Source organism: Lissotriton vulgaris, chromosome 2_1, assembly GCF_964263255.1.
Source record: "Lissotriton vulgaris chromosome 2_1, aLisVul1.2, whole genome shotgun sequence".
Classification (NCBI taxonomy): domain Eukaryota; kingdom Metazoa; phylum Chordata; class Amphibia; order Caudata; family Salamandridae; genus Lissotriton; species Lissotriton vulgaris.
The window spans coordinates 1,029,124,567-1,029,149,923 of NC_141687.1; the positions used below are offsets into that span (position 1 = coordinate 1,029,124,567).

The 25,357-nt window shown below is 49.5% G+C and overlaps 1 protein-coding gene across 2 annotated transcripts in view; it reads right to left on the reverse strand.

Annotated features, from left to right (window-relative positions):
* TANC1 (tetratricopeptide repeat, ankyrin repeat and coiled-coil containing 1) overlaps window positions 1-25,357 on the reverse strand; it is a 773,242-nt gene that overhangs the window by 168,289 nt on the left and 579,596 nt on the right. For both annotated transcript variants that reach the window (XM_086956663.1, XM_086956662.1), the window contains exon 14: window positions 3,424-3,532. In XM_086956663.1, the coding sequence (XP_086812789.1) occupies window positions 3,424-3,532 (109 nt within the window). The remainder of the gene's footprint in view (window positions 1-3,423; window positions 3,533-25,357) is intronic.

Consider the following 25,357-nt stretch of genomic DNA (forward strand, 5'->3'; position numbering starts at 1 on the left):
TATGGCAAATATTAAATGGTTCCTTGCAAAATTACAGTGTTCTGAGTTTATTAGGGCAACTAGGAATACGCGTAATGAAGGACCAAATTATGTAGCATGGTTTTCAAGAATTATGAAATGGTAATTAAGCCCTGGTGGTATTACCATCCATTTAGCAAGAACCACATTTTTGTAAAATCTGCTAATTGTGTGGCAACAAAGAAAGGCATAAATCCAATGGGCTTCAACATTCATTTATCAATGATTTAAGCATGAAACGTTAAAAAGAACCGCAACATTCTAGTTTGTGCCTATTGTTAGCTACACTTTGAAATAAACAGCTATTTCACGTTAACTACCCCACAATAATCATGGAATATTATAAAAACAGAATGGGCGACATGTAAAATGGTAATATGGTCCTATATTGCCGTCTCGAGCTTCTGGTGACATTTACCACTCTGCATTCAGCTCATGGTTCAGGATGTCACCAGAACACTTGGTAGCAATACAGGACCATATTACAAAGTTACAAGCTGTGTATTTCCTTCTCTCATTTTTTAAGCCTGTAAAATAGATTAGACTGTATTTTCTGATGAACAAATCTCTGCTTCCTTTCCCAGGATTACATCCTTCTTTGCTGTGTGTATATTATTAAGTACTTTTAGGGATACTGCATTTATATTAGTTATGTATGCTGTGCCTTGTTGATCATATACTTATTGGGCATGATCGTTTGTTGATAAGAATATGCATTCCTATTATGTTTCTAGTATTTTCCATCAAAGGTGATCTTGAATGATTTCGTTGAAATTCACCTCCTGTGTTGAGTTCTGTGCTCTTTGTTACCCGGTCTATTTACAACATGTGAAAGCTTCTCTTCTTGCAATTATACTCAAAAGGTCTGACAAGGTCAACCACAGTGAAGCGAAATCATGCTTCTGAACCATGTGCCCCCCTTCAGCTTCTTAGCGAATGCTAAAAGAGTGTGACACTGCGGTATCGATGATGGTAGGATTAGTCCCTGGGAATGGAAGTAGATTTTGTACTAAGAGTAATTCTGCACGAGAATTTCTACCTCGTCTGAAGATTACAACAAATAGAAAGATTACAGCTGCTACTGTGAACATGGACCAACAAATGCACTTGAAGCACGATCTTTCAAAGAGTGCGCTGGTCTTGGAGCCAGTGTCCGCTGTGTTGTGACTGTAGAAGGTGTGAGCAGGTAGCTTTTATGGTTGTCCTACAGATGAGACTAATTGCTATATTACTTGGGAAAGTGAATAGAACATTTATTGAGTTAACATATATGGCTCAGAAGAGATCGCTCAGATGACCTATTGGAATACAATCCTGAATTCCAAGACTCTATGCAAAGGAAAGCCTAGATGCATCGCAAGTCTGCCTGCCAAGAGAATTATTCCAAAAGATAACAAAGAGCATAGCCAAACTACGGATGACATTTAGTCAATTTAAGTAAACTTCTGGAGATCTTATGATAATGATGTGATTAAGCCTGCCTTCAACATGAACCCTGAGTAGAAAGTTGGAAATCATCTATCTGGGTGGATAAGAGATTCTTTGTATACTCTATGGTTGAAAAAAGCAGCCTGTCTGGTCCTTATGAAATGCACTGTATGGCTATATTGACTGTAGCTCACTCATATTTTACACCAAGGTATTTCGGCATGCCTTTATCACAGCCAAATCTACACTCTTCATCTATGACCGACAAGATGAAAGAAATTATACCATGGTTAGTAAAGAGAGACATTAATCCTTCTCTTCAGTGTTGTATAATAAAAACACAAATAATTAAATCGGCCACTGTAACCTGATGCAGCGCTTAGTAGCTGCCTACACATCTGGTTAGTTGTCATCTTGTAGGTTTGTTTGGTTGAATGCTAGAGTCTGACCAGCAGAGTTGGGTGTGTCATTTGGGAGGAAAGAAAGGTAATCTGTTCCTCCCTAGGCAGGGGTGAGATTCTCCACCTGAGGTATACTGAAACCTGTGTCAGGCAATATCAGGATTATCTCACAAGGGATGCTGGACTTTGACTTGCTGATGACATAAAGAATGACTAGAAGCAAGAATGAATGGAGTAGGAAACACAAAGGAATCTTGACAATCTATTCAGAGGAACTATATCAACAAAGTTAATGCATGTCTGTCAGAAATAGCATACTTGCGCCATTTGAAGGAGGTCAACTTCCTTTAGTCCCTTCTTAAGATCATAATATAGAAAGCATTCCACGGGAAAGCCCAGAATAAAAACTGCTATTATTTATGTTGATACTGATTCTGGCAAAAAGAGGCACTGCACGAGGATGGGGGTCTTCTGCATTACCCACGAGAGACCAATAGATTGATGGAATGGATGTCTGTATGAGGGTAGAGAAGGATGACAATGAAGCTAGGGGGAGTCCGCGTAAGGTTGATCGGGTCTGGGGCATGTGGAGAAATCATCATGGCCTTACAGTGACCACACCGCAGGGATCCAGTCAAGGTGATACAACAGGGCGTCCTAATCAAGACTAAGTGGTTCTTCCCCCACCCCCCAGGTTGACTGGAATACTGTGGGGACGGTGGTCTTTGCTCTCTTCAGGTGGGGTAGGCACATGCCCTTCTTGATTGGGCTTTTTAAGAAGTTCAGAGGGTCTGGGGCTGGCTTCATAGGACTCTTACCCAACTGTTATTCTTGTGTTCTATGGTATCCTGTCATGACTGCACGCATTCTGTTTATGACTCACACTATTTATTCTATATCTGAAAATGATAACACAAAAATATTAAATGAAAAAAAATAGAAAGCATTAATAATTCTTTCTCTAATTTTCATGCTAAAATACAAGCAGGAACGGATTACAGCGGGAATCAACCACATACTGCCTAAATGCAATAAGACCTGGGTGTCCACGGTGGCATACTTATCCTCTGAGTTCATAGAGCTTACCTTCCCTGGCTACCTAGGAGTCCTGTGATTCCCTGCAACTCACATTACATATCTGCCGCCTCCCCCGAAAGTCACTCAGCCCTAGACCCCTACCGAGTCTCAACATACGCTGTGGGTGGATACCTGTCTTCTATCCTCCCTGTCTCTCTCAGTCTTCTCTTTGCTTTCTTTCACCTCCTCTTTGCTTCCTTCCTTTTCTCTTTAATAAAGTTTGCTTTTGAATACGACGTTCCCCACTGGCCGGTGGTTGTAGGTGGGCTGATGTTTAAGATTGCAGCATACTCAATAAAAAGATTTAAACCTTAAAATACAAGCATTACAACCACTTTATAAACACGAACCCTTTATTTCTCATTTGCGGCTCTGCTCTGCAACTGCAGACATTTCTGGTCATTAATAACTTGCACAGACAACAAATGCATTTGAGCTAGTCCATTACATGTCACTTGTAAAACCGTATAGTTACACAGCAGTTCGGATATTGCAGTACCTTGAATATATGTGCTTTAAGAATATGATGACCCAGCTCCATGGTTTGTTGGCGATTCAGCTTTCCTTCTTGCCGAGAAAACATGAACGCCAGCAGCGCATGCCCACTCCTAGACAAACAACAACAACAAAAACAGTACTGTGGTTTTATTCTGATTATGAAAATATAAGATTGGTTTAATTAAAAGCATGTATTCAATAGTTAGTAATACCAGTACAATTTCTGTCTTACACATCTTTGAATCATGCAAGAAATTACAAATTAAATTTTAATCTCATCTAATAATAATAATAATAATAATAATAATCCACATTTGTAAAGCGCACAATCACCCGTAACAGTACACATCAATTATTAATAAAGGGCAAATTAATGCATACTTTAAATGCAGAATCAATTTGTAGGGAAGGTCATTCTTACTTGTATTTGCCCGCTTTACAGCCAATTCTGCAGAAAGTATTCCAATGCCACCGAAACGCACAGTAAAAAGACAAACCCATTACTGGGCATGAACTGTCCCATGTCCCAAGTTCAGCACAATGTGTAAGAAGCAATGTATCGAAGTGCCACTGAGACTTCAGTAAGTAGAACCTTTCGACGACTGCTTAGTAGGGTATGAATCAAAAATATTTCCAAACTTTACCTTAATATATAAGTGTGTATTGGAATATATTTATAAAAGGGAACCAAGCTGGGGAGAAAATTATCGATGAAGAATGGAGATACCTAAAGATTTGTAGATTAATGTACATGTACATGTAAATGTACATGTATTTATATAGCGCAAATCACCGACCCGGTATCTAAGCGCTTGCTTAGGGAACCCGTCCTGGTATTCCCCTGTGAGATAGCCCCAGCAGGGTATCCACAAGGTGAAAGCCAGGCATCCCACTGCGAGGGGCCGTTGTGGAGATTAAGCAAACTATTGCCCAGAGTCGCAGAGTGTGAACCCGTGAATCGAGTAGAAACCGGAGCGAGAATTGTCGAGTCCGTGGACATTTTTAGGCTTCAAGACCCGCCAAGCCGGGAATTGAACCCTGGTCCCGGGCTGACCTCTGCTTCCAGGTCTGCCTCCTCTAACCAGTGAGCCACACTTCTCCTTAAGCTCATATTCACTTTTTTCCAAATAACATTTTGCACATTATAAAACACATTCATCATTTGAGGCTCTGTGAGATTGAATGATTTGCTATAACTCACACCAATTGTGGTAAAGTGTCAAAGCTGGGATCAGAAGCTGGTCTCGAATGTGTACAAGCATGACTTCTCAGCCACTGAACCATGTCTCCTCAAGTACATCCCCATCCATTTTCACCCTCTACTGCGGTCCCTTCTATTATTATGGATTCGACTCAGACATTTAACAATGCCACCCAACAATCTCGCATACGTCTGGCAATAACGGCATCAGTATTAATCACTATGTCAATTTACCAATGCCTTCACTGGCAGATCATGAATCAGGCATGATACAGACATCAAAGGACTTCTACAAACTTGCTGAACAGATTATTTAGCTAGTTTTGCCCTCGAATTGTGATCCATTAAAAAAAAAAAAGTAGTGGAAGGTTTGACTTAGAAACAAAGGGATAATTATTCATCCTCTATTTTTACTGTGGCTTTTACTGAAGCGGGAAAGCTGAACTTTGTCTTCAAATGGGTAAAGTAGTAGAGGCATCTTTGGCTGGATAGAGCATATGTACAAAAATATTTGGATTTGTAAGGCATGTGGAAGAAAACTAAAATATTTGGCAATAACTGGAGGCGTGGCTAGCGAGTCAAACATGGTGGACAAATGATTGCTTTGCTCTGCTTCGGCCCACACAATTATCCTGTGCAATCTGCTCACGGTGGGCCCATCCGACTCACAAACGGAACTGCCGTGCCTTGTGCTGTCCCAGACTGTGCAGCCCTCTTATCTCGGGATGGACTGGAGGTGGTGAAAGAAGACCTCGGTGCGCCAAGGTCACTGGGCCCGCGCTGCTGCTGGGGGGGAAGAGCGCAGCTGACTGCCGGATCAGGGCACAGTCATAGCTCTGCGGCAGGTGAATGCGGTGACACTTGGCAATTGCCTGTAGGGTTTTGAGAGCACTGGCAAAACTCATCGCCCACTCAGGCGCCAGACGCGCTTGCCTGCTACTGGTTCAGCTGCGGCACGGCCGCCCCTGGCGGTGGAGGGGGAGATCACCATTTACCTGATGGCACCTCAGGAGTGGAAGTGCTGCGGGACCTTTAGCGGTACATGCTACGTCTCTGCGGGGGCCCCCTCTTGACTTTTCCACCCCCTGGAGGGGATGGGGGTCCAGAACGCACGCTCTTTCGCACCTGGTACATTCGTAGCAGCTGTACAGCTTGCAGCTGCGACTTCCCTCGACCTGCAGGGCGGGACTAACAGCATGCCAACAACTCTTCATCTGCATGGGCCTAGTATGTGGGATTCCCTCTGCCTCAAGCAACTGCCACGGCTTCTCCTCAGATGGACTTTTATGCCCCATTACTCCTGTAGACTGTGTCTGAGAGAAAATATATCTGAAGGCCTAGCGGACTGGCCAGTGAAGCAAGTCTTGCCCCAGGAGGGAAGCCCTGGCTGCCCACTGAATTCAAGAACCGCTGTGAGCTCATTCCCTGTGTGTTAATGTTAATGTTATGTTAATGTTATTGGGATTTGTATAGCGCTCGGCTGCCCCAGCAAAGGGGCGTCCCGGCGCTGCGAGCAGAGCTAAAGACAGAAAAAGAAGAAAGCACCAGAAGGGAAGAGGTGCGGTTACTGAAAGAGGTGGGTTTTGATGGCTTTCCTGAAAGCCAGAAGGTCCTGCATGCCACGGATAGTTTCCGGGAGGCTGTTCCAGAGCTTGGCAGCGAGCAGGCTAAAGGATCGACCGCCCATTCTGGCTAGATGGGTACAGGGAATGACCACCAGATGTTGTCCTTCTGAACGAAGTGACCTCCCAGGAATATATTCCGTCAGGAGGGGGCGCAACATCGGGGGGGAGGCGGTTTTAAGGATTTTGAAGGCAAGGCAAAGTGCCTTAAACTGAATCCTTTTTCCCACCGGGAGCCAGTGTAGTTTTTTCAGAGCGCCAGCCACTGAGGAGTGGCGGGGGAGACCTACTAACGCTCTGGCGGCAGCATTCTGCACTCTCTGAAGTCTGGTAGTTTCCGCCAGGTTAGCGCCCAGTAGGAGGGAGCTGGCATAATCCAGCCTAGAGAGGATGGTAGCTTGGACAATTACCTGGCGGGTGTGACAGTTGAAGAACTTCAGAATAGGTCTTAGATTGCGCAGGATGCCGAAGCAGGTGGCTGCGACTTTTTTGGTGTGGTGAGTGAATTTCAATGCTGAGTCGACCCAGACTCCCAAGTTTTTTACACATTCCTTGGGCTCAGGAGGTTGGCCTAAAGTATCAGGCCACCAATTATCGCCCCAGGATGCGGTGTTTTTCCCCAAGAGCAGTATCTCCGTTTTCCCCGCATTGAGCTGGAGGAAATTGGCCGTCATCCAGTTGGTGATGTCAGTAAGGGTCTGCTTGAAGTGATGAGCCTCCAGACCGTTGTTACCATTGAGAGCTACCACCAACTGGGTATCATCTGCGTAAGATACTAACGTCAGACCACTCTGTTTAACCACTTCTGCTAGAGGTCGGACGTAAACATTGAACAGGGTGGGGCTCAGTGATGACCCTTGAGGCACCCCCTGTCCAATGTTGTGCTCTTTAGAGATGTAAGGGGGGGTGGAGACTTTGAAGGATCTGTTGGCAAGAAAGTCTTTAAACCATCCCAGGGCCGTACCTGTGATTCCAGCTTCCTCCAATCTCATCAAGAGGGCCTCGTGTGACACCGTGTCGAAGGCAGCACTGAGATCCAACAGGATCAGTGCTGCCGTTCCGCCGGTGTCAAGAATGGTACGGAGGTCCTCTGTAACACTAAGCAAGGCTGTCTCGGTGCTGTGACCAGCTCTAAACCCCTGTTGGGAGTCATCCAGAATGTTATTGGTTATGAGGAAGTTGGTGAGGGTGGTGTTGACGTGTGCCTCTATGATTTTAGCTGGCCAGGGGAGAAGTGAGATGGGCCGAAAATTTTCAGGAAGGGTGGGGTCCAGGGTGGGCTTTTTCAAGATGGGGGATACCCATGCCTGCTTCCATTTAGCGGGAATTTTAGCCGTAGAGAGAGACAGGTTAATGATGTTCCGTATCGGTTCCGTGACAAGCTCATTGGCTGCACAAAAGGTCTCGGGTTTTAGGGGGTCAGCCGGGGAGCCAGATTTTATTTTTTTACAGATTTTATGGAAACTCATGTTCTAGTGAGGGGAGGTAGGAAAGACAGGGCCTACTGGGGTCTAAAGTAACGGAAATCTGGGGGGAATAAGGGAAGGTCTCGTAAATTTTCTTTATTTTGTTGGTAAAGAAATTGGCCATGTTATTACATAAGTCTGGAGAGGTGACGGCAGTGATGGTGGTTTTCTTTGCAGTGAGGTCTTTTAGAATTTTAAAAACAGTTTTAGCGGCGTTGGTGCCACTGTTGATTTCAGTGGCATAATACGTCGCCCTTGTTCTACAGACATGACGATGTTAGGCCTGATATCAGTAGAACCTGTCATGCAATCACTGCTCACCTTTTTCACTGACTGAACTGATTGTATTGTCTGCAAGGGGGAAAACCTGGTGCACCTGAGGGCCAACTGTGCCCATTCACTGACTATACACAGATAATCAAATAGCGGGCACTCTGCCGCTCCCTTGATTTTGATATTGTACTGGAGCTGCCCACTTGGATAATGACCCTAGACTTGATAAGGTCCACTCCCCTACTGTGCATCATGGCATAGGTACAGAGAAGATTCCTTGGGGCCTACTCCTGGCAGGGAACGTAGACAGGGCACTTGCTGGGTCCCGGGGTGGCCATACTCCTGTGTTGGGGCCACCACCATTGGTGAAACTCACCTGGTACAGAGGCACAAGGTACTCCCTGGGGTGCACAAGGTACTCCCTGGGGTCCTTCCTGCGGCGCCAGTGGTGTTGGATATGCTTCGAGCCCCCGGTTCCTTGTGCCTAAGGAGGAACCCACACCTGAGGTCTTCATCGTTAAGGATAAATCCTCCAGAGCACTCCCCCAAACACTATTACGCAGTATACTATGCCGCAGCAACCCACTCAAAGGATAACAAGACAATCGGGCGTAACAGGGGACCCTTTGGAAAAGGGCTTGGAGCCTCCTGGCGGAACTCCTGACTCAAATATCAATGAAGAGGCAAAGAGAAGCTGTGATCCATTCGGCTTCCAAAAAATCAAAAGAGGGGGAGAATGGACCACTTGTCCTGTTTAACCAGGGAACCGTCTTTAAAAACCCTCATGTAAGTACACAGGCAAAACGGCGGTATATCATGGTTCTCCGCCTCGGTGTACCGTAACAGCATGATCATAGGGTCTTTTCCTTTGTCAATATGCTGACCTCTGCATGGAGGAAGACCAACTGGTTTGTCAGTAGTGGCCAGGAATGAAAAAAGAGTGTGTGCTCGTTCTCTGATTAGGTGAAGTAAAATTCCCTACACCACTTCTCACATGTATTTTAATAAAAAGGTTGTGATATGGGAAATTAAAAACGCAGCCGTGCGTGTATAGACCCAGTTACTGGTCTATCGCACTGGTGTGGTCCAACATGTTTCAGCCTCGTGGATCCTCTGGAGGCTTTCGTCAGGACCGGGGTGTGTTTAAGAGCGCATTTGGGCTCTTAATAACCGGGGTTGTACTCATCACCCTTGTAGTCTGAGGTCAGATCTGCAGTATCTGTGCCTTTTGAACTTTCAGTGTGCGGCTTCCTCTGGATACCGGAGAGCTATGAGGAACCGAATGCGGTTCCTACAAGGTCATTGCTTGTTCTTTCTCTGCGTGAAGTACTCCTGAATGCCATACAAGGCTCTTGCTCGGTCTTAGAACACCAAATAAAGACTGTTTCAATAGATGTTAATTTATTACAAGAAGATCTCCGGAAAGTGTATGATAAAATCACAAAGGCAGAATCCAACATTGCGTCCTTACAGGGGTGGAGGCATCCTTAAAGCATCAAATGGCCACAATGACAACTACAGAGGTGGAGCTGAGCAGGAGGGCAGAGAATGCTGAAGGCTGCTTACACCGCAGTAATATCGGCGTCCTGGGTTTCCCCAAGAGTTCGCGGAGGGCTCCTCCACAGAATGATTCTTTGAAGATTGGGTCCAGTCAGTGCTGAGGCCGCATGGCCTCTCTGACCTTTTTGTAACTTAAGAGCACAAGGGTCTTGGAACCTCTGCTGAGCCCCAGCCCCCCCCCCCCCGCCCCCCCTCCGCTCCTCCTCCTCCAGTTCCATCATTGCTAAAATTCTTAATTATCGGAACAGAGACTGCATACTAAGAGCAGCACGTGACAGAAGGACGCATATTTTAAAAATAGTAAAATATCTATCTTTCCGGATTACACAAAGCAGTCCCAGGACCAACGTAAATCCTTCATAGCCATTAAACAGAAACTGCGTGCAGTGAACATACAATATATGCTACTGTCCCCAGCAAAGTTGGAAGTCCTCTTCAACGACAAGGCTGGAGCTTAGAGATGAACCAGCTGTCAATCGCTCCGGGGGAAGCCAACAGCAGACCAGGGGAAAATTATCTCATGGGCATTTCACCAGCCCACTCTGAGACCAGCAATCCAAACGTGTCCCCCTTGGGCTTCAGCAAGGTGCAAACTGAGGGGGATGGCGCTATGCACAATCCGCCGCAGCGCCACCGGAAGGGGAGGACGGCTCTGCCACACAGATTTCTTCGGAGGGTGCAGCCTCGCGGTCCAGAGCACCACATCATATTTGATCCCGAAACCCCCCTAGCCAACTAGGGGGTGTTTGGGGGAGGTCGGGGAGGCATGCGGGGTATCGTAAATGCATTTTTCATGGGGAGAACCTGGTTATGTCTTAAATGAGGGATGCTTGAGGAGAGTAACATTAAGATATGACCGATTGAAACTATGCGTGTTGTAAGGGAGGACAGGAAAGGAAAGGAAAGGATAGAATGTTCACAACTGTAAGCCTGCTGGGATGTAGAGTGATGTTGTAGCGCTCTGACTGGGGAAGTTCTCTTACACGTTAACCAAGAGGTTCCTTACTTTAATTCATGTACGGGGATGATTGCACACATGTCTGGCTGGCAGAGCGACCGTCTGTTCGCATATGTTAGCAGGTGCCTGTTGGACCAACTGGGGGTTGTACTTGTCCTGGCACATTGGACATCAATAGTTGCATGTTTGAAAAAAAAACATTTCCAGAGTTTTATATAGTGCAAACTTCACCCAAAGGTATCGGGTATGAGAGTGCTTTACATGAGCACCAGTTGCGTTACACAAGGACACATTAATTTTTGTTAGGCACAGGTTGATTAAGTCATTTGCCCAAAATCACAGGAACTTTGTTTGCCCATGGTGGGTGGGGAGAGAGGGTCGGTTTGTTTTGTTTGAGCACAGTCATAGTTTTTTGGTTGGAACAGCAGCCTGTGGGATAACAGATGACGGGAATAGATGGGAGACAAAACACTGCATACCCCAAGGATGAAAACTGGAATGTCCAGAGCCTGGGTACTTACGTGAAATGATATACAGTGTTCTCTCTTTTTGAGGCAACATAAAATAGACTTCACTTGAGTCCAAGAAACAGACTGGATGACGCCGAGGCATCACGACTGGCTAAAAAGTGGAGGGGACTAGTGTATCATTCCTCTTATTCGATGTGTGCCCGGGGCACATTGATATCGGTGGCGCCCGGGGGTCCCGTTTTGCCTAACATGAGAGCTGATGGGAGTGGCTGGTTTCTGTTCTTGGAGGCAGGGTTGTGATTGGTTATGGGAAACTTGAGTGCCTCCTGGTGCGAACCTAGCCGAGAAGAGCGGCAACGAGACGTAAAGAGGGTGACCGTTTTAAAGGGAAGTGCTTTTTTTTTCAAACCCCCCTGACACTCACACTCCCTGCCAGCCGCCACTGCTTGCAGGGTACCTTGGGCGGTAGGGAGTTGACCATACTGGACTCCTATGCTCCCAACAATGACGATCTGTAGTTTTTCTAAACTATGCAGGACTTGATGTCTGGTGCTGTGGACTCACCACTGATATGGTTGGGTGACTTTAAATATGTCTTGGACCGTCATGTGAACAGAACACCACGTAGGATAGGGGCAAAACCAAACATGACTAGCGCCCTGCATCAAGTAATGAGGACTATAGGGCTGCATCATATCTGGAGACTGGCTCACCCTGCTCAACAGACATTCACATGTCATTCTTTGACAGACAATCCCTATTGCAGACTGGATAGGGCGCTAACTGTGGGGTTTGTAGGACAAGAAGACCTAGAGGTCACAAACTTTCTATCCGATCACTCCCCCGTCAGCTGCAAAATGAATTGGGCGGTTATCCTTGGAATGGGGTGATCATGGAGGCTAGCGACGGATATTCTGGAACACCCGGAGGGGCACAAGATTTTGGAACGCACCCTTACAGTGTAGTTTGACACAAACAGGGGCATCACAGCACCAAGATCCACTGAGTAGGAAGCCCTTAAGGCGGTTTTGTGGGGCGCCAGATGGACCTTCGCCGGGAAGAGGCGGAGAAAACTGAGATAAAGACTGGTTCTCTAACTTCCCTGTACCTGCATACACGAGAAATTGCGAGCCACATAAGGCTGGGAGAACTCTGGGACCAGTTAAATAAGTACAGACTGCTCCAGTATCGTCATAGACTGCATAGGGAGCGAGACAAGTCAGGCAAGCTTTTAGCCTGGATATTATGTAGTGAATAAGGAGAAGTGTGGCTCACGGTGTAGAGCAGGCAGACCCGGAAGCTGAGGTCAGACCTGGGACCAGGGTTCAATTCCTGACGCGGCAGGGTCTTGAGCTCAAATGTTCACGGACTCGATAATTCTCACTTCGGTGCCTGCTCTAATCATGGGTTCTCACTCTGCAACTCTGGGCATTAAGCTTGCTTAATCTCCACAACGGCCCCCTGCGGCGGGATGCCTGGCTTTCACCTTGGGGATGCCCTGTAGGGGCTATCTCACAGGGAAAAAGCCAGGATGGGTTCCCAAGGCAAGCGCCGGGAAACCTCCGGGTAGCTGTGCGCTCAATAAATGCAATAATAATAATAATAATAATAATAAGCCCCCCGCCCCTCCCTCGTTACCTGTGTAATTACTCTAGTGCTAGTGTCTCTTCTACGTCTGGTATAGTACAAACGCTCCAACAACATTTACAAAGAGTTTAATCAAGGGACCTGGGTATTGACGCACAATGCTTTGTTCCCTTTCTGGCAACGGTGGGGCTTCCCAGTCTAGATCCCGAGATTGTGGAGGCTCTGGATGCTCATCTGAGCTTGGAGGAACCTAGAGAAGCTCTGCAAGAGCGGCCGCGATAGAAAGCTCCTGGTAATGAGGGCTTGCCACATGACTTTTACCAAATGTTCTCAGCGACTTTGACACAAACATTTGCAGGTCCTCTTAGAGGCCTGAGGCACAGGGATTTGCCACAGTCCCTGAGGGAAGGGTTAATATGTATGCTCCTTAGACTAGGCGGGGATGAAACCGACCCGGCTGCATATAGGCCCCTCAAAATGATAAATTCTGATACAAAAATCCTCTGCAAGACTCTTGCTACGCGTTTAATCGCACATAGGCCGCACCTCGTGCACGAGTACCAATGCAGTTTCGTACTTGAACTTAGCAATTATTTCATATACGATATGAGGAGCAACATCGACAGGAGGAAATGGTGCTATTCTCCATTGATGCTCCTTAAAAAAGAAAGCATTTGACACCGTAGATTGGGGATATCTACTAGAAGTCCTGCGTGTCATGGGTTTTGGTCCCAGTTCTGCAGGTGGGCTCACTTGCTCTATACTGAACCTCGCGCCAGAGTGTGGGGAGACGCTCCCGCTAAGAGCTGTGGATGCTGAGACAGGGAATGCGTCCGGGTGGCCCATTCTCACCACTCCTGTTTGCGCTCGCCACATAGCCATTAGCAATTTGGGTGCATCAGGAAGTATAGCAGTGGGGCATTCATTCAGGCAACGTCTTTCACATGATTTCCCTATATGCAGGCGATACTTTGTTCTACTTGTCTTCCACCCACATAGCTGTAGCAGCGATGCTACAGTCGTTGGAAGAGTTTGGGTATATATCCGGACTAAGGCTTAACAGGGGTAAATCCTTGAAGCTCCCCCTTACCCCCTTGTCCGAGGCCCCACTTGAGCACTTGTCAGATGTGAGATCGCATTGAGAGACAACCCCGTTTCGCTATCTGGGGATTAAAGTCGCCCACACTCGGAAACCACAGCTCCACCTCAGCGTAGAGATGGTGGTTGATTTATTGAAATCCTCGGTCCGATGTTGGGACACGTTACCTCTTTTATTGATGGGCAGTATGGCCTTAGACAAAATGGTCCTCCTCCCCAGATGTCTAAGTGTTGCAGAATTCTTGGACCCTTATCCCAGCCAAGGTATTTCGGCAGTTGGACTCCATCTTTACATCCCTCCTGTGAACGGGACAGCGCAGCAGAGTTGCTATGTCGATACTGATGAGAAAATATGAGGAGGGAGGGTTGGAAGTCCCACAACTTGACCTATACTATTTTGCAGCCCAATTAAAACATGCAGCGTGCTGGTCGGACCTGGCTAACAACTGGGAAAAGTGTTTACTGGCTGGTAAGGTGGATGTAGACCGATTGCCCAAAGTCCTCATGGAGGGTGCAGGACTACCTTTGGAAGTCCCACAAGTAGCCAGGCACACAGTGATAGTATGCATAGGTTCGTACAGATGGTACTGAAATGAGCTCCGTTTTATCGGAAACTCCCACTCTGGATACTAAAACCAATCCGATACAAGTCAGACAATAGTTCATTTCAAACGCAGCGTGATGGTGGGTGTCAACTCCTCGGGGAACTATACCTTTGCGAGATCTTTCTTACTTTTGAGGAGGCTCAGCTCGCCTTTTCTCTTGGCCCCGGTCATTTTATCCATCATGCGGTTCTGGCAGAAATAGCCAGAGAAACATGGCAAACCTACCCATCTGCTCCTACACCTAAACGCACACTATAGATCCTCCTGACGCACAAGTTACTACTTGTGTAACGATATATCTGTAAGAGACATTAGTTAGTGATAGATTCCTTAACTTAGAATATCCCCAGGCGTCAGACTGGATCCGGAAACTTTTGCGTAGCAATACCCCTGCGCGCTGGTAGGCGTCGTCTGCGGCTCCGCGTCCGTCGTCGGCGTCGTGAGCGCCGGGATGACGTCGTCGGAGTACTTAGACGGCGCCCATGCGCGCTGACGTCAGTTCTGACACACAGCTTTTCCGCGCCAGATACGCAGAACCATGATAGAACTAACACTGGTGCCATGAAACCAGGGCCCTGAAAGGGGATGACCTTAACCCTAGATATCGGTTCGCAGAACGGGGAGGATGGGTGGGTCGGTAAGGAATCTATCACTAACTAATGTCTCTTACAGATATATCGTTACACAAGTAGTAACTTGTGCATCTGAAAGAGCCACGTTAGTGATAGATTCCTTACCTTAGAATAGATACCCCAGCAATACCAACCCCGGTGGTGGGACTGCGAACCAATATCACACCAGAAAGTCCTGGAGGACGGAACGGTCAAAGAAGCCATCCCTCCGGACTTGACTGTCCAGGCAGTAGTGTCTTGCGAACGTGTGCAGCGAGGCCCACGTAGCTGCCTGGCAGATGTCCTGCAGGGGGACACCGCGGCCCAGGGCAGTTGTCGTTGCCGTGGCCCGAGTGGAGTGGGCCCGCAATCCAGCCGGGGGCTCCTTCCTCGCCATGGAGTAACATGCTTGGATACACAAGATGATCCACCTAGAGATGGTCCTCTTGTGCACAGCCTTACCCTTCTTTGCGCCCACGTAACCAACAAAGAGTTGGTCATCCACCCGGAATTGGCGTGTGCGATCTAGATAGTAGGAGAGCGCACGTTTTGGATCCAGACGGTGGAGCCTCTCTTCCTCCTTCGAGGGATGCGGAGGCGGAAAGAAAGTGGGCAAGGTAATGGACTGCCCGATGTGGAAGGCCGTAACAACCTTGGGCAGAAAGGAAGGTCGTGTACGTAACACCACCTTGTCAGGATGAACAGACAGGAAAGGTGGAGAAGAAGAAAGAGCCTGGAGCTCACTCACTCTCCTGGCAGAGGTGATGGCAACCAGGAAGGCAGTCTTCAGAGTAAGGAGACAAAGAGGACAGTTATGCAGTGGCTCAAAGGGAGCACACATCAGATAAGTGAGAACAAGATTCAAGTCCCACTGGGGCATCACGAAGGGAACAGGAGGGAACATGTGCGTGACGCCCTTCAGAAATCTACTTACAATAGGGGACTTGAATAAAGAAGGCTGATCTGGTAGCCTCAAGAAGGCTGATAGAGCAGAAAGGTACCCTTTAAGAGTGCCCAGAGCAGAGCCCTGCTGGGCAAGGGAAAGAAGAAAGAGCAGCACTTCCGAAAGGGGTGCCGAGAGAGGATCCACAGCCTTTGCCGTGCACCATGCCACAAATCTGTTCCACCGGCAGGCGTATACCGACTTTGTGGAGGGACGCCTGGCTGCCAGAATGATATCACAGACTTCAGGAGGCAAGTCAAATGGCCTCAACTGCCGCCGCTCAATCTCCAAGCTTGTAGGTGGAGACTGGACAGGTTCGGGTGCAGGACCGTCCCCTGCTGCTGCGACAGAAGGTCCTCCCGAAGAGGCAGACGAATCGGGGGATCGACTGACATGCTGAGTAGCTCGGGATACCAGTATCTTCGTGCCCAGTCCGGAGCCACAAGGATGACCTGGGCCCGATCGCGCCTGATCTTCTTCAGCACTCTGGGCAGAAGTGGTATAGGGGGAAAGGCGTACAACAGACCGCAGCTCCACTCGCGACGAAAAGCGTCTCCGAGCGAGTGCCGCCTTGGAAATTCCAACGCGCAGAACTGATGACATTGCGCGTTCTCTTCTGTGGCGAATAGATCTAACCAAGGCTCTCCCCACTGCCGAAAGAGACCTTGCGCCACGTCCGAGTTCAGACGCCATTCGTGATCCATCATGCACCGGCGGCTGAGTTCGTCCGCCCTGGCATTCAGAGAGCCTGCCAGGTGTTGAACCACCAGGGTCACGCCCTGATGTTCCAGCCACTGCCAGAGGCGCAGAGCCTCCTGGCAGAGGGTCCACGACCCCACCCCGCCTTGCTTGTTGCAGTACCACATGGCAGTGATGTTGTCGGTGAACACTTGCACTACGCTCCCCCGGACAGAGGGGAGGAATGCCTTCAGTGCTAGACGAATAGCCCGCAGCTCCAGAAGGTTGATATGGAGCCGGAACTCCGCCGGAGACCAGAGGCCTCTGATCTCCGCCTCTCCCATGTGGCCTCCCCAGCCCTGGAGGGACGCGTCCGTCACAACTACGTGCTCCGGTTGGGGTAGGGAGAGGGGTCTGCCACTGACCCAGTCGCGGTCCGTGAGCCACCACTGCAGTTGTCTCGCAGTGCCCTCCGAGATCAGGACATGATCGGACAGGTTGCCCTGATGCTGGGCCCACTGAAACTTCAGGTCCCACTGCAGAGCCCGCATCCGCCACCTGGCGTGACGCACCAGAAGGATGCAGGAGGCCATCAGTCCCAGAAGCCGCAGCGTCAACCTGACCGAGACTTGGGATAACGGCTGGAAGATGGGAACCAGAGCCTGAATATCCCGAACCCGCTGCTCGGGTGGGTAAACCCGAAACAGCGCCGAGTCGAGAACCGCTCCTATGAAGAGGAGCTTCTGAGAGGGACACAGGTGTGCCTTCGGCACATTGATGGAGAACCCCAGCAATTGCAGGAGGTCGGCCGTAGTCTGGAGGTGGCTGACGACTGTCTGGGGCGAGCCCGCCTTCAACAACCAGTCGTCGAGGTAGGGGAAGACTGATATCCCCTGCCTGCGCAGATGGGCTGCGACCACCGCCATCACCTTCGTGAACACCCGTGGGGCGCTGGTAAGGCCGAAGGGGAGCACGGTAAACTGAAAGTGCTCTTGGCCTACCGTGAACCGCAGGTAACGCCGGTGGGCCGGCAGGACGGGGATGTGGAAATAGGCGTCCTGCAAGTCCAACGCTACCATCCAGTCTCCGGGGTCCAGGGCAGCCAGGACCTGAGCCAAAGTGAGCATCTTGAACTTCTCCGCCCGGAGGAAGCCGTTGACGTTCCGCAGATCCAAGATAGGGCGTAGGCCCCCTTTGCCCTTCTTGGGTACCAGAAAGTAGTGGGAGTAACAACCACGTCCTACTTCTGGCCCAGGAACACGCTCGATGGCCCTCTTGGCCAAGAGGGCCGAAACCTCCTCTTGCAGAAGTTGCAAGTGATCCCCCGACACACGGTGGTATTGAGGTGGCATGGATGGAGGGGATGACTCGAAGGGGAGGGAGAACCCCCATCAGACAATTTGCAGCACCCACCTGTCCGAAGTGACTGTATGCCAGTGGGAGAGGTGATGGCGAACCCTGCCTCCCACAGGCGTCACATGGGCCTGAAAACTCGGACTAGGAAGGTTTTGAGGCAGGGGCTGCTGAGGGAGGTGTGGACTGGGCTCGCCGCTGTCCCCGACCACCGCCACGGCGGTTCCCACGCCCGCCACCGCGTTGCTGGACATTCTGCGACGCGTGGCTGACGGTACGTGGTGGGGCGCCCCCCTTCCGTGGCCACGAAAGGAGCGAAAGGCACCCGATTGCTGGCGTGGGGCCGTAAGGCCCAAGGACTTGGCCGTGGCCCTGGAGTCCTTGAAACGTTCCAGCGCATGGTCTGCCTTGTCGCCGAAGAGGCGACGGCCATCAAACGGCATGTCCAGGAGGGTGGCCTGGACATCGGCCGAGAAATTGGCGGACCTCAACCAGGCGTGGCGTCGAACCGCCACCGTCGTTGCCATCGCCCTGCCCAGTGAGTCCGTAGTATCCAGTCCACACCGGATAGAAAAGCGTGCTGCATCTCGGCCGTCCGCCAGGGCTTGGCTGAGTTTAGCCTGGACCTCCTCCGGGCATCTAGGCAGCACCTCCGCAACCGTGTCCCACAGGGTGTGGGTGTAGCGGCCCAAGAGACAGGCGGTGTTCACAGACCGCAGCCCTAAGCTCACAGACGAGAAAACCTTCTTCCCGAACTGTTCATATCTCTTGGATTCCCTGTCGGGCGGGGCCGACGGGAATGCGGTTTGGGAGTTAGAGGCCTGGATGACCAGACTCTCGGGGTGGGGTGGGTGGACAAAAAGCATGGGTCGCCCGGTGCCGGGCGGTAGCGTCTGGCCACGTTCCTGTCCACAGGCGGGCCTGTGGCGGGCTTGGACCAAGTGCCCAGAAGAACGTCACACAAGGCCTCATTGAACGGCAGAAGGGGCTCCGCGGAGCCGGACTGCGGTCTGAGTACCTCAGTGAGGAGATTAGTCCTCACGGCCGCGACGGGGAGCTGAAGGTTCAGGGCCTTAGCTGCCTTCGTCAACACTACGCTATAAGCAGAACCCGCCTCCGAAGCCACAGTCGGGGGCGACGTAAATCCAGTGTCTGGCGAGGTGTCAATACCACTGGCCTCCCCAAGCTCATATGTCCAGTCCTCCCACTGCTCCTCGTCACCTGGCTCCTGGAGACCAGGATCAACAGCCATGGCCTCCTCGTGGAGATAGAATTCTCCAAAGGCCGTCGGAATCGGCGCCCAGCGGCGCCCTTCCGACTCCTGAGTAGGACCGTAGGAAACATTGGGGGCGGCAACCACATCGGCTGCCGGGGACGACACCTGAAGGGACGGCGCCGGTGAGGTCGTAAGGTCGACCGGCGAGGTCCCGGATCCGGAGCCGGATCCAGCGAGGTCGCGCGGCGCCGGGACCGAAGTCGCCAGCGGCGCCGGGGCCGAAGCACCCGACGTCGTCGGGGCCGAAGCGCCCGACCCGGAAGGACCTCCAGACGGAGCCGATCGGCCCGAAGGCGCCACGGGAACCGACTGGGGAGGGAGGGCCCTCATGGCCATGAGGTACCTCTCGACCTCCTCCTGTGACGCGCCGTGCTCAGGGACCCGAAGGTGTGGGGCAGGCGGCGACGCTTGCGACTCCCGCGGAGCCACGTGGGCGGTGTCGCCCGAGTCCCCGGCCGAGCGTCGGGGCGGGTCGGAGGATCGATGGTGTCGCTCCGACCTCTCATGCCTCTTACCTGAGGACTTGGAACCAGACGATCGGTGTCCACTCCCGGAACGTCGATGACTCCGACCTCGCGACCTGTCCCTCGACCTCCCGTGGGACCGGGACCGGGACCTGGAGCGGCGCGGGGCCGACTGCCTCAGCTCGAGACGCTTGCGGGACCGCTCCCGCCTAGCCTTCGACGTCAGGGCCCGGCAGTCGGAGCAGGATCGATCGTCGTGGTCGAGTCCTAAGCACTTCAGGCACCGGCGATGGGGGTCCGTGACCGACATGAGTCGGCCGCACTTCGAACAAGGCTTGAACCCGGGCATCCCTGGCACCGATAGTCGAGACAGTCGACTAAAGAGAAGATCAAAAAGGATCAAAATTTCCTGTCAAAAAGTGACTGGGGGTAGAGCTTCTTCCGGATCTGCGCTAGCTGGCGCGGAAAAAAGAAGAACTGCCGTCTAAGTACTCCGACGACGTCATCCCGGCGCTCGCGACGCCGACGACGGACGCGGAGCCACAGACGACGCCTACCAGCGCGCAGGGGTATTGCTACGCAAAAGTTTCTGGATCCAGTTTGACGCCTGGGGATATTCTAAGGTAAGGAATCTATCACTAACGTGTCTCTTTCAGATATGTGGTGTGGGTTGCAGTCACGGATGGACCTAGACGATCACCTTAGTGAGGGGGACTAGTTGTCAGTCAATGATCTCACTCATACTGTCTCTTGTAATGCTCGCTTTAAGCTGGTGCATTATAATTTTCGAAATAGGAATTATCTTCCTCTCATACACCTGCACCACATACCTGCACTGCATTCAGGTGCTTGACCCAAAGCGGACACGATGAGGCTTACTTTAAGTACCTAGCCTGACAATGTAGGGAGGTACGGGGTTACTGCACCCAGGTAATGGCTCAGATTCTGAGGACTGTCCGTATATCTTTTGCATACATACAACAGTGCCGCCTCCCGGGTAATGTAAAACACCCAAGGGGCAGGAAGATGGTGTTTAGATTGCTGCATTTGGCACTTGTTGTGGCCAGGCATTGTGTAGCTATAACCTGGATGGGAAAGTGAGCGCTTGACTTTACTCGCTGGAGTAACGGAGTGTTAAAATGGTACATAGCAGAGGAATCACACATGAGGCTTGCCAGACGCAATGACAAAGTAATAGAAGATCCTGCTGTTTGGAACAAATTGTGCGATGTGTTCCTAGATCCAGAGGGGACCATGACTTCTTCTGATGGTGAGGATACTGAAAATGGGGAAACCAATGGGGAGGAAACAGTCTGGTGGGTGTCCCATAACCGATGTATCCTGGACTAGCAATTCATGTATTTTGAAATCAATGTTAAAAGTGACTCTAGCAACCTGTGGCCTACTGGCATTGTTATTCTGCATCAAAGAGACGATGGGGAGAAGAGGAAAAATAAAGGGGAACGAACACAGGATATGAGATTGCGAACTCTAAGTAGCAATGGGATTCTGTCCACTTGCGTATGAAGCGGTCTAAGGTGATGTTGAAAACCTATTCTGTCTCTCTGCAACATTCTTCAGAAAACTTGTACAAAGCAAACCCCCCCAAAGGAACGTTGCCCTTATTCCGACTTCAGAAGTGTAAAAAAGCAACCCGTAAAATAATGGATATCAGACGAAGCTCACATGGTTTGTCAAAAGGGACCCAGTCACGTTGTTTTTAGGAATGTCAATATGGTGCACTTTGTGATTATTGTTGGCTCGGTGTTGATGGTTTTCTCCTTTGAACCTGTTTTTAGGAATGGAGAATTGTTGCTGTTCTTAAGGTATTATCAGTTGACAGCCACCCGTTATTTAACCCCTTCTGTGCTGCGCAAATTTTGCCCCGGTGCTGAACGTTCCATTGGGCCTATGGAACCATGATGGAACGGTTCCGTCAATAGCACAGGCCACCTTACGCTCATGACGGAACCGTTCCGTCATGAGCATGGAAGGGGTTAATGTGGCAGACGTTTATCCAGTATCTATACAAGTTATGTTAACATTGATTGTGAAATGTAGAACCTAATTTGTAAAGTAGTTTACACATTTAAGTTAAACTTGGGTGTGCACTTAAATACATTTAAATGGGCATATTTCCTATCCAGAGTCACAGAATAACGATCGACACAGAACAGCACCCAGCATAATATGCTGCATGTCTACACACTTAAAAGGTCCAAAAGGGGACACCTGTTGCTATGCCAATGCTTGTTCTCCATTTCTCTCAAACAGGCGGTTTGAGAGAAATGGTGTATTTATTTGAAGCTTTCCTTAAAACAATTTAAAAAGGACCAGGGCGTCCCCACAAACAAGGACAATGTAGGACGTGTCTCACTTCTATTGGGTGTACTCTAAAGTGAGTGTTGTATTCCAAAAAACAGCATACCGACAATCCGGCGGGAAAGGTAAAGTTACAAGGAATTCAAATTTCAATTGCTACAGGCGTGTATTGATTAAAAAGGAGAATTCTGTGTGTTAATTCCATTATAACTCTGCAAATACCAAATCTTAAGAGAAAAAGCCTATTTCTTACTATATAGTCAGCTCAAACATTAGCAACCATAAACTACAATATTTCATGAATAACACAGTATATAAGTAATAAAAAAGGATGTTTTTAAAAATAAAAGATATTTTCCACACCATGAGTTACTTAAGTCTCTGTTGTATATTTATTACACTTCAAATATAAAAATTAATTGTTACAGAAAATACAATTTATAAGAAAACATGTTATACATTTATATAAAAAACATTTAAAAAAACACAAAGAATCACAAGTCGACGCGGCGTTTCGGTATTCTGTTTGTCTACCTTCTTCAGGACTGATTCTGGATGGATTTAAAAAATTTTAAAAACACAGAGTTACTTTTCTGTCATTGGTGTGGATTGCTTTTAGTTCACAATTCTAACTAGTCACAACTTTAGTAGCTATAACATCGTTTTAGGCCTCTCTTGTCCAAAGGGTATATGAATGAGTGCAGTTTGCATGTAGTATGATATAGTAATTTCTCTGTCACAATAAGTTAAATATGGTATAAATGGTATAGAAAATATTTAAAAAAACATAATTTTGTATTTTTGTACATTGATTCACTGTCTCCCCTATTGAAACCACTTTCATAATGAATTTTTAAACATATATTGAAGTTGCCCTAGGAACTCAACAGTAAGGACAGACCAATATATCCGAAGACGGGACTTTATCGGAGCGAGGTGGGCCCACTCTGTGTGCTCTCTCTATTTTAAGGTCCTTGCAAGGTGGGCTGCCGAGAATATGACTGAAGAGGTCTCTCGTGTAGGTGAAGATGTCCCAGCTTCCTCATCGGTTCTCACTCAGCGCCAGGAAACTCGTGGTGACAGTGCGCTAAATAAATGTCCCTTAACATTAACATTAACATTAACATTAACACTCCTCTAATCCAGATGTTATGTCTGCAGGAGCGTTTTTCTAGGTCTTCAAGGTGCATTTGCAGGTCCATCTGTTGGTCATGATGCGGATGACTTCTTGCTGTAGTGCCGTCATTGTGTCCCTATTGCCGCCCTTGTCTTCCAGTGTAGCGAGACGCTACCCTATTTCATCCACGTCTCGTCTGTCTTTGATTTCTGATGTGACGCCGTGCTTAACTGTTTGCAGGAGCTCGTGAAGAGGGGCACGAGGAACGCTCGTATCACTTGATCCTCTGTGGCGCTGCCCGCCTGCATTTGGGCGGGCTCACTCGGGAGAGGGTGATCCATCGCAGTTCCACCCTGGGATCGTGCTTCAGTGTCTTATCTTTATTCCCACAGGTAGAGGACATAGTCTTGTTGCAGGTAGGCTGATGTGTTCTTAGCAAAGACAGGAGACGCAATGGATCCCAAGGCTAATTGTTCCAGCGTAGGTCGGACTTTCTTTCTGGATGGCCTCTAAGGGGATCTGGGGTGCGATAAGCTGATCGCACTTCTCTGTATGTCTGGAGTTGTAACTTCCAGCCTCCCAAGAAAGCTCGGGCCCCAGAGTGGTGTATGACGACCTCAGTTCGTGTTGGGCAGTGTTTGGGCTGGCCCCGGCCTGGCTGGGTTCAAGAGCAGCCACTGGGCCACCTCCCTGCGCACTCGTGTGGGTGCAGGTAAAAATGCACCCAGTATTGCCAGTCACCCTCCAGCCGGGAGATACCAAGTCGGCCTATCGAGCAGGCCCTCACTGTTTCGGTGGTGCTTGGCCCGGTCGTGGTGTAGTGCTGCCCCAAGTCGGACCCGGAAAGTGGAGGCTGGGGCTCACCTCTTCGAGGTTCCCTTGGAGTTAGTGTTCTCTTGTGCTTTTGGGCCTCTGTGTGCAGTGGTGAGGCTTGGTCCCTGATAGCGGACACGGGCCGGCAGTGGAGGGGTGGTGAAGCTTCCGCCGGGATTATTAGCCAAAGCTAGGAGTTGAGCGGAGTACCCCACGGTGTGCCCACAAGCCGCACCATTGCCTAGCTGGGCTGCCTCCGCGGGTCGCCGGGCTCCACTCTCAGCAAACGCCTCTAATGGCGGACGCACTCACACCTCCTCTCGCCTGTCCTTCACTTCTCATGACTATGTTGCTCACTCTTGACTGCAGGACAATGCCTGGGGGGGGGGGGGGGGGGGGGGATTGGTGAGGAGGGGAGGGTCAGGGTCCGATCTACAATCCAGTGGCTTCTGTCTAATCGCCCGCTGCGGCCTTGTCACTTGTCCCCGCATCTGCATATCCTCGTGGCGTACCTCTCAGTCTTGGGGGAGTCGACTGCGTCTCTTGGGAAGTCAGGCCGCAGCGCCTACGGCCTCCCGTCTGTACTCGGCTGTCCTCAGCCCGGCGGTTCGTTGCTGCTCCTAGCCAGGCCTGGATTCACTGCTCCACCAGGCCCAGCGTCAGCTCCTCTGGTTCGCACAGGCCTCCGTGCGTGGGCCGGGAGTGATTGCAGCGCACGTCTGGACCGATTGCACCCTCAGGGCCAGGGCCAAGCCTGGACTCCGAGAGGTGCAATAATTGGGCGACGATGGACGGGAGCAGTGAAATACTGTCCTATCTCAACGCCATCTTGGCCACGTCCCCGTGATAATTCTTTATAACTATTGCTCCTCTTTAGCAGTGTCCTATGTCGTTCACAGCCGAACATTATAGGTATTGGTTCAGAGACTCTACATTGCCTGGTATCAGTGCTCACCTTGTCCTTTGGCATTATACCTCTACCTGATGGTGACACTACTTCGCCTCATTCGTCCTACCGACCAATATATGAGATACTTTGGTCACAGATTCACCCTCCCGATGCCCTCACTCAGTGCGCTCTCTATACTAAAACACTGTTATAAGCTTGCCACACACCCAAGGTGTACCTCAACACCTATATAATGTGATCCATGACTTGTGCAGTTTTATTACCTGTTTACCTGACTGTATATTGATTTGTTTATGTATGTTGTTTTCTTATTATCCTTCATGTTGTGACTACTACATTGCTCCCATTACCACTGTTCTTTCCTACTGCCACTACCCTGCCATTGTGAAGCGCTCTGATATCTGTAAGGATCTTGTTCGCGCTATATAAAACTTTGAATAAAATAAATAAAAATAAATAAGGTTGCAGAGTCCTGTCATTTATAAAGGATTCCCAAATATGAAGAAAGGTGTCAACTTTAACGGGTACTCTATGTATAAGTTATTCATATGAGGCCATTTAGTACATTTCAGCTAAGCCACCTATCATGTGTCAGTTTTTGAGGAGCT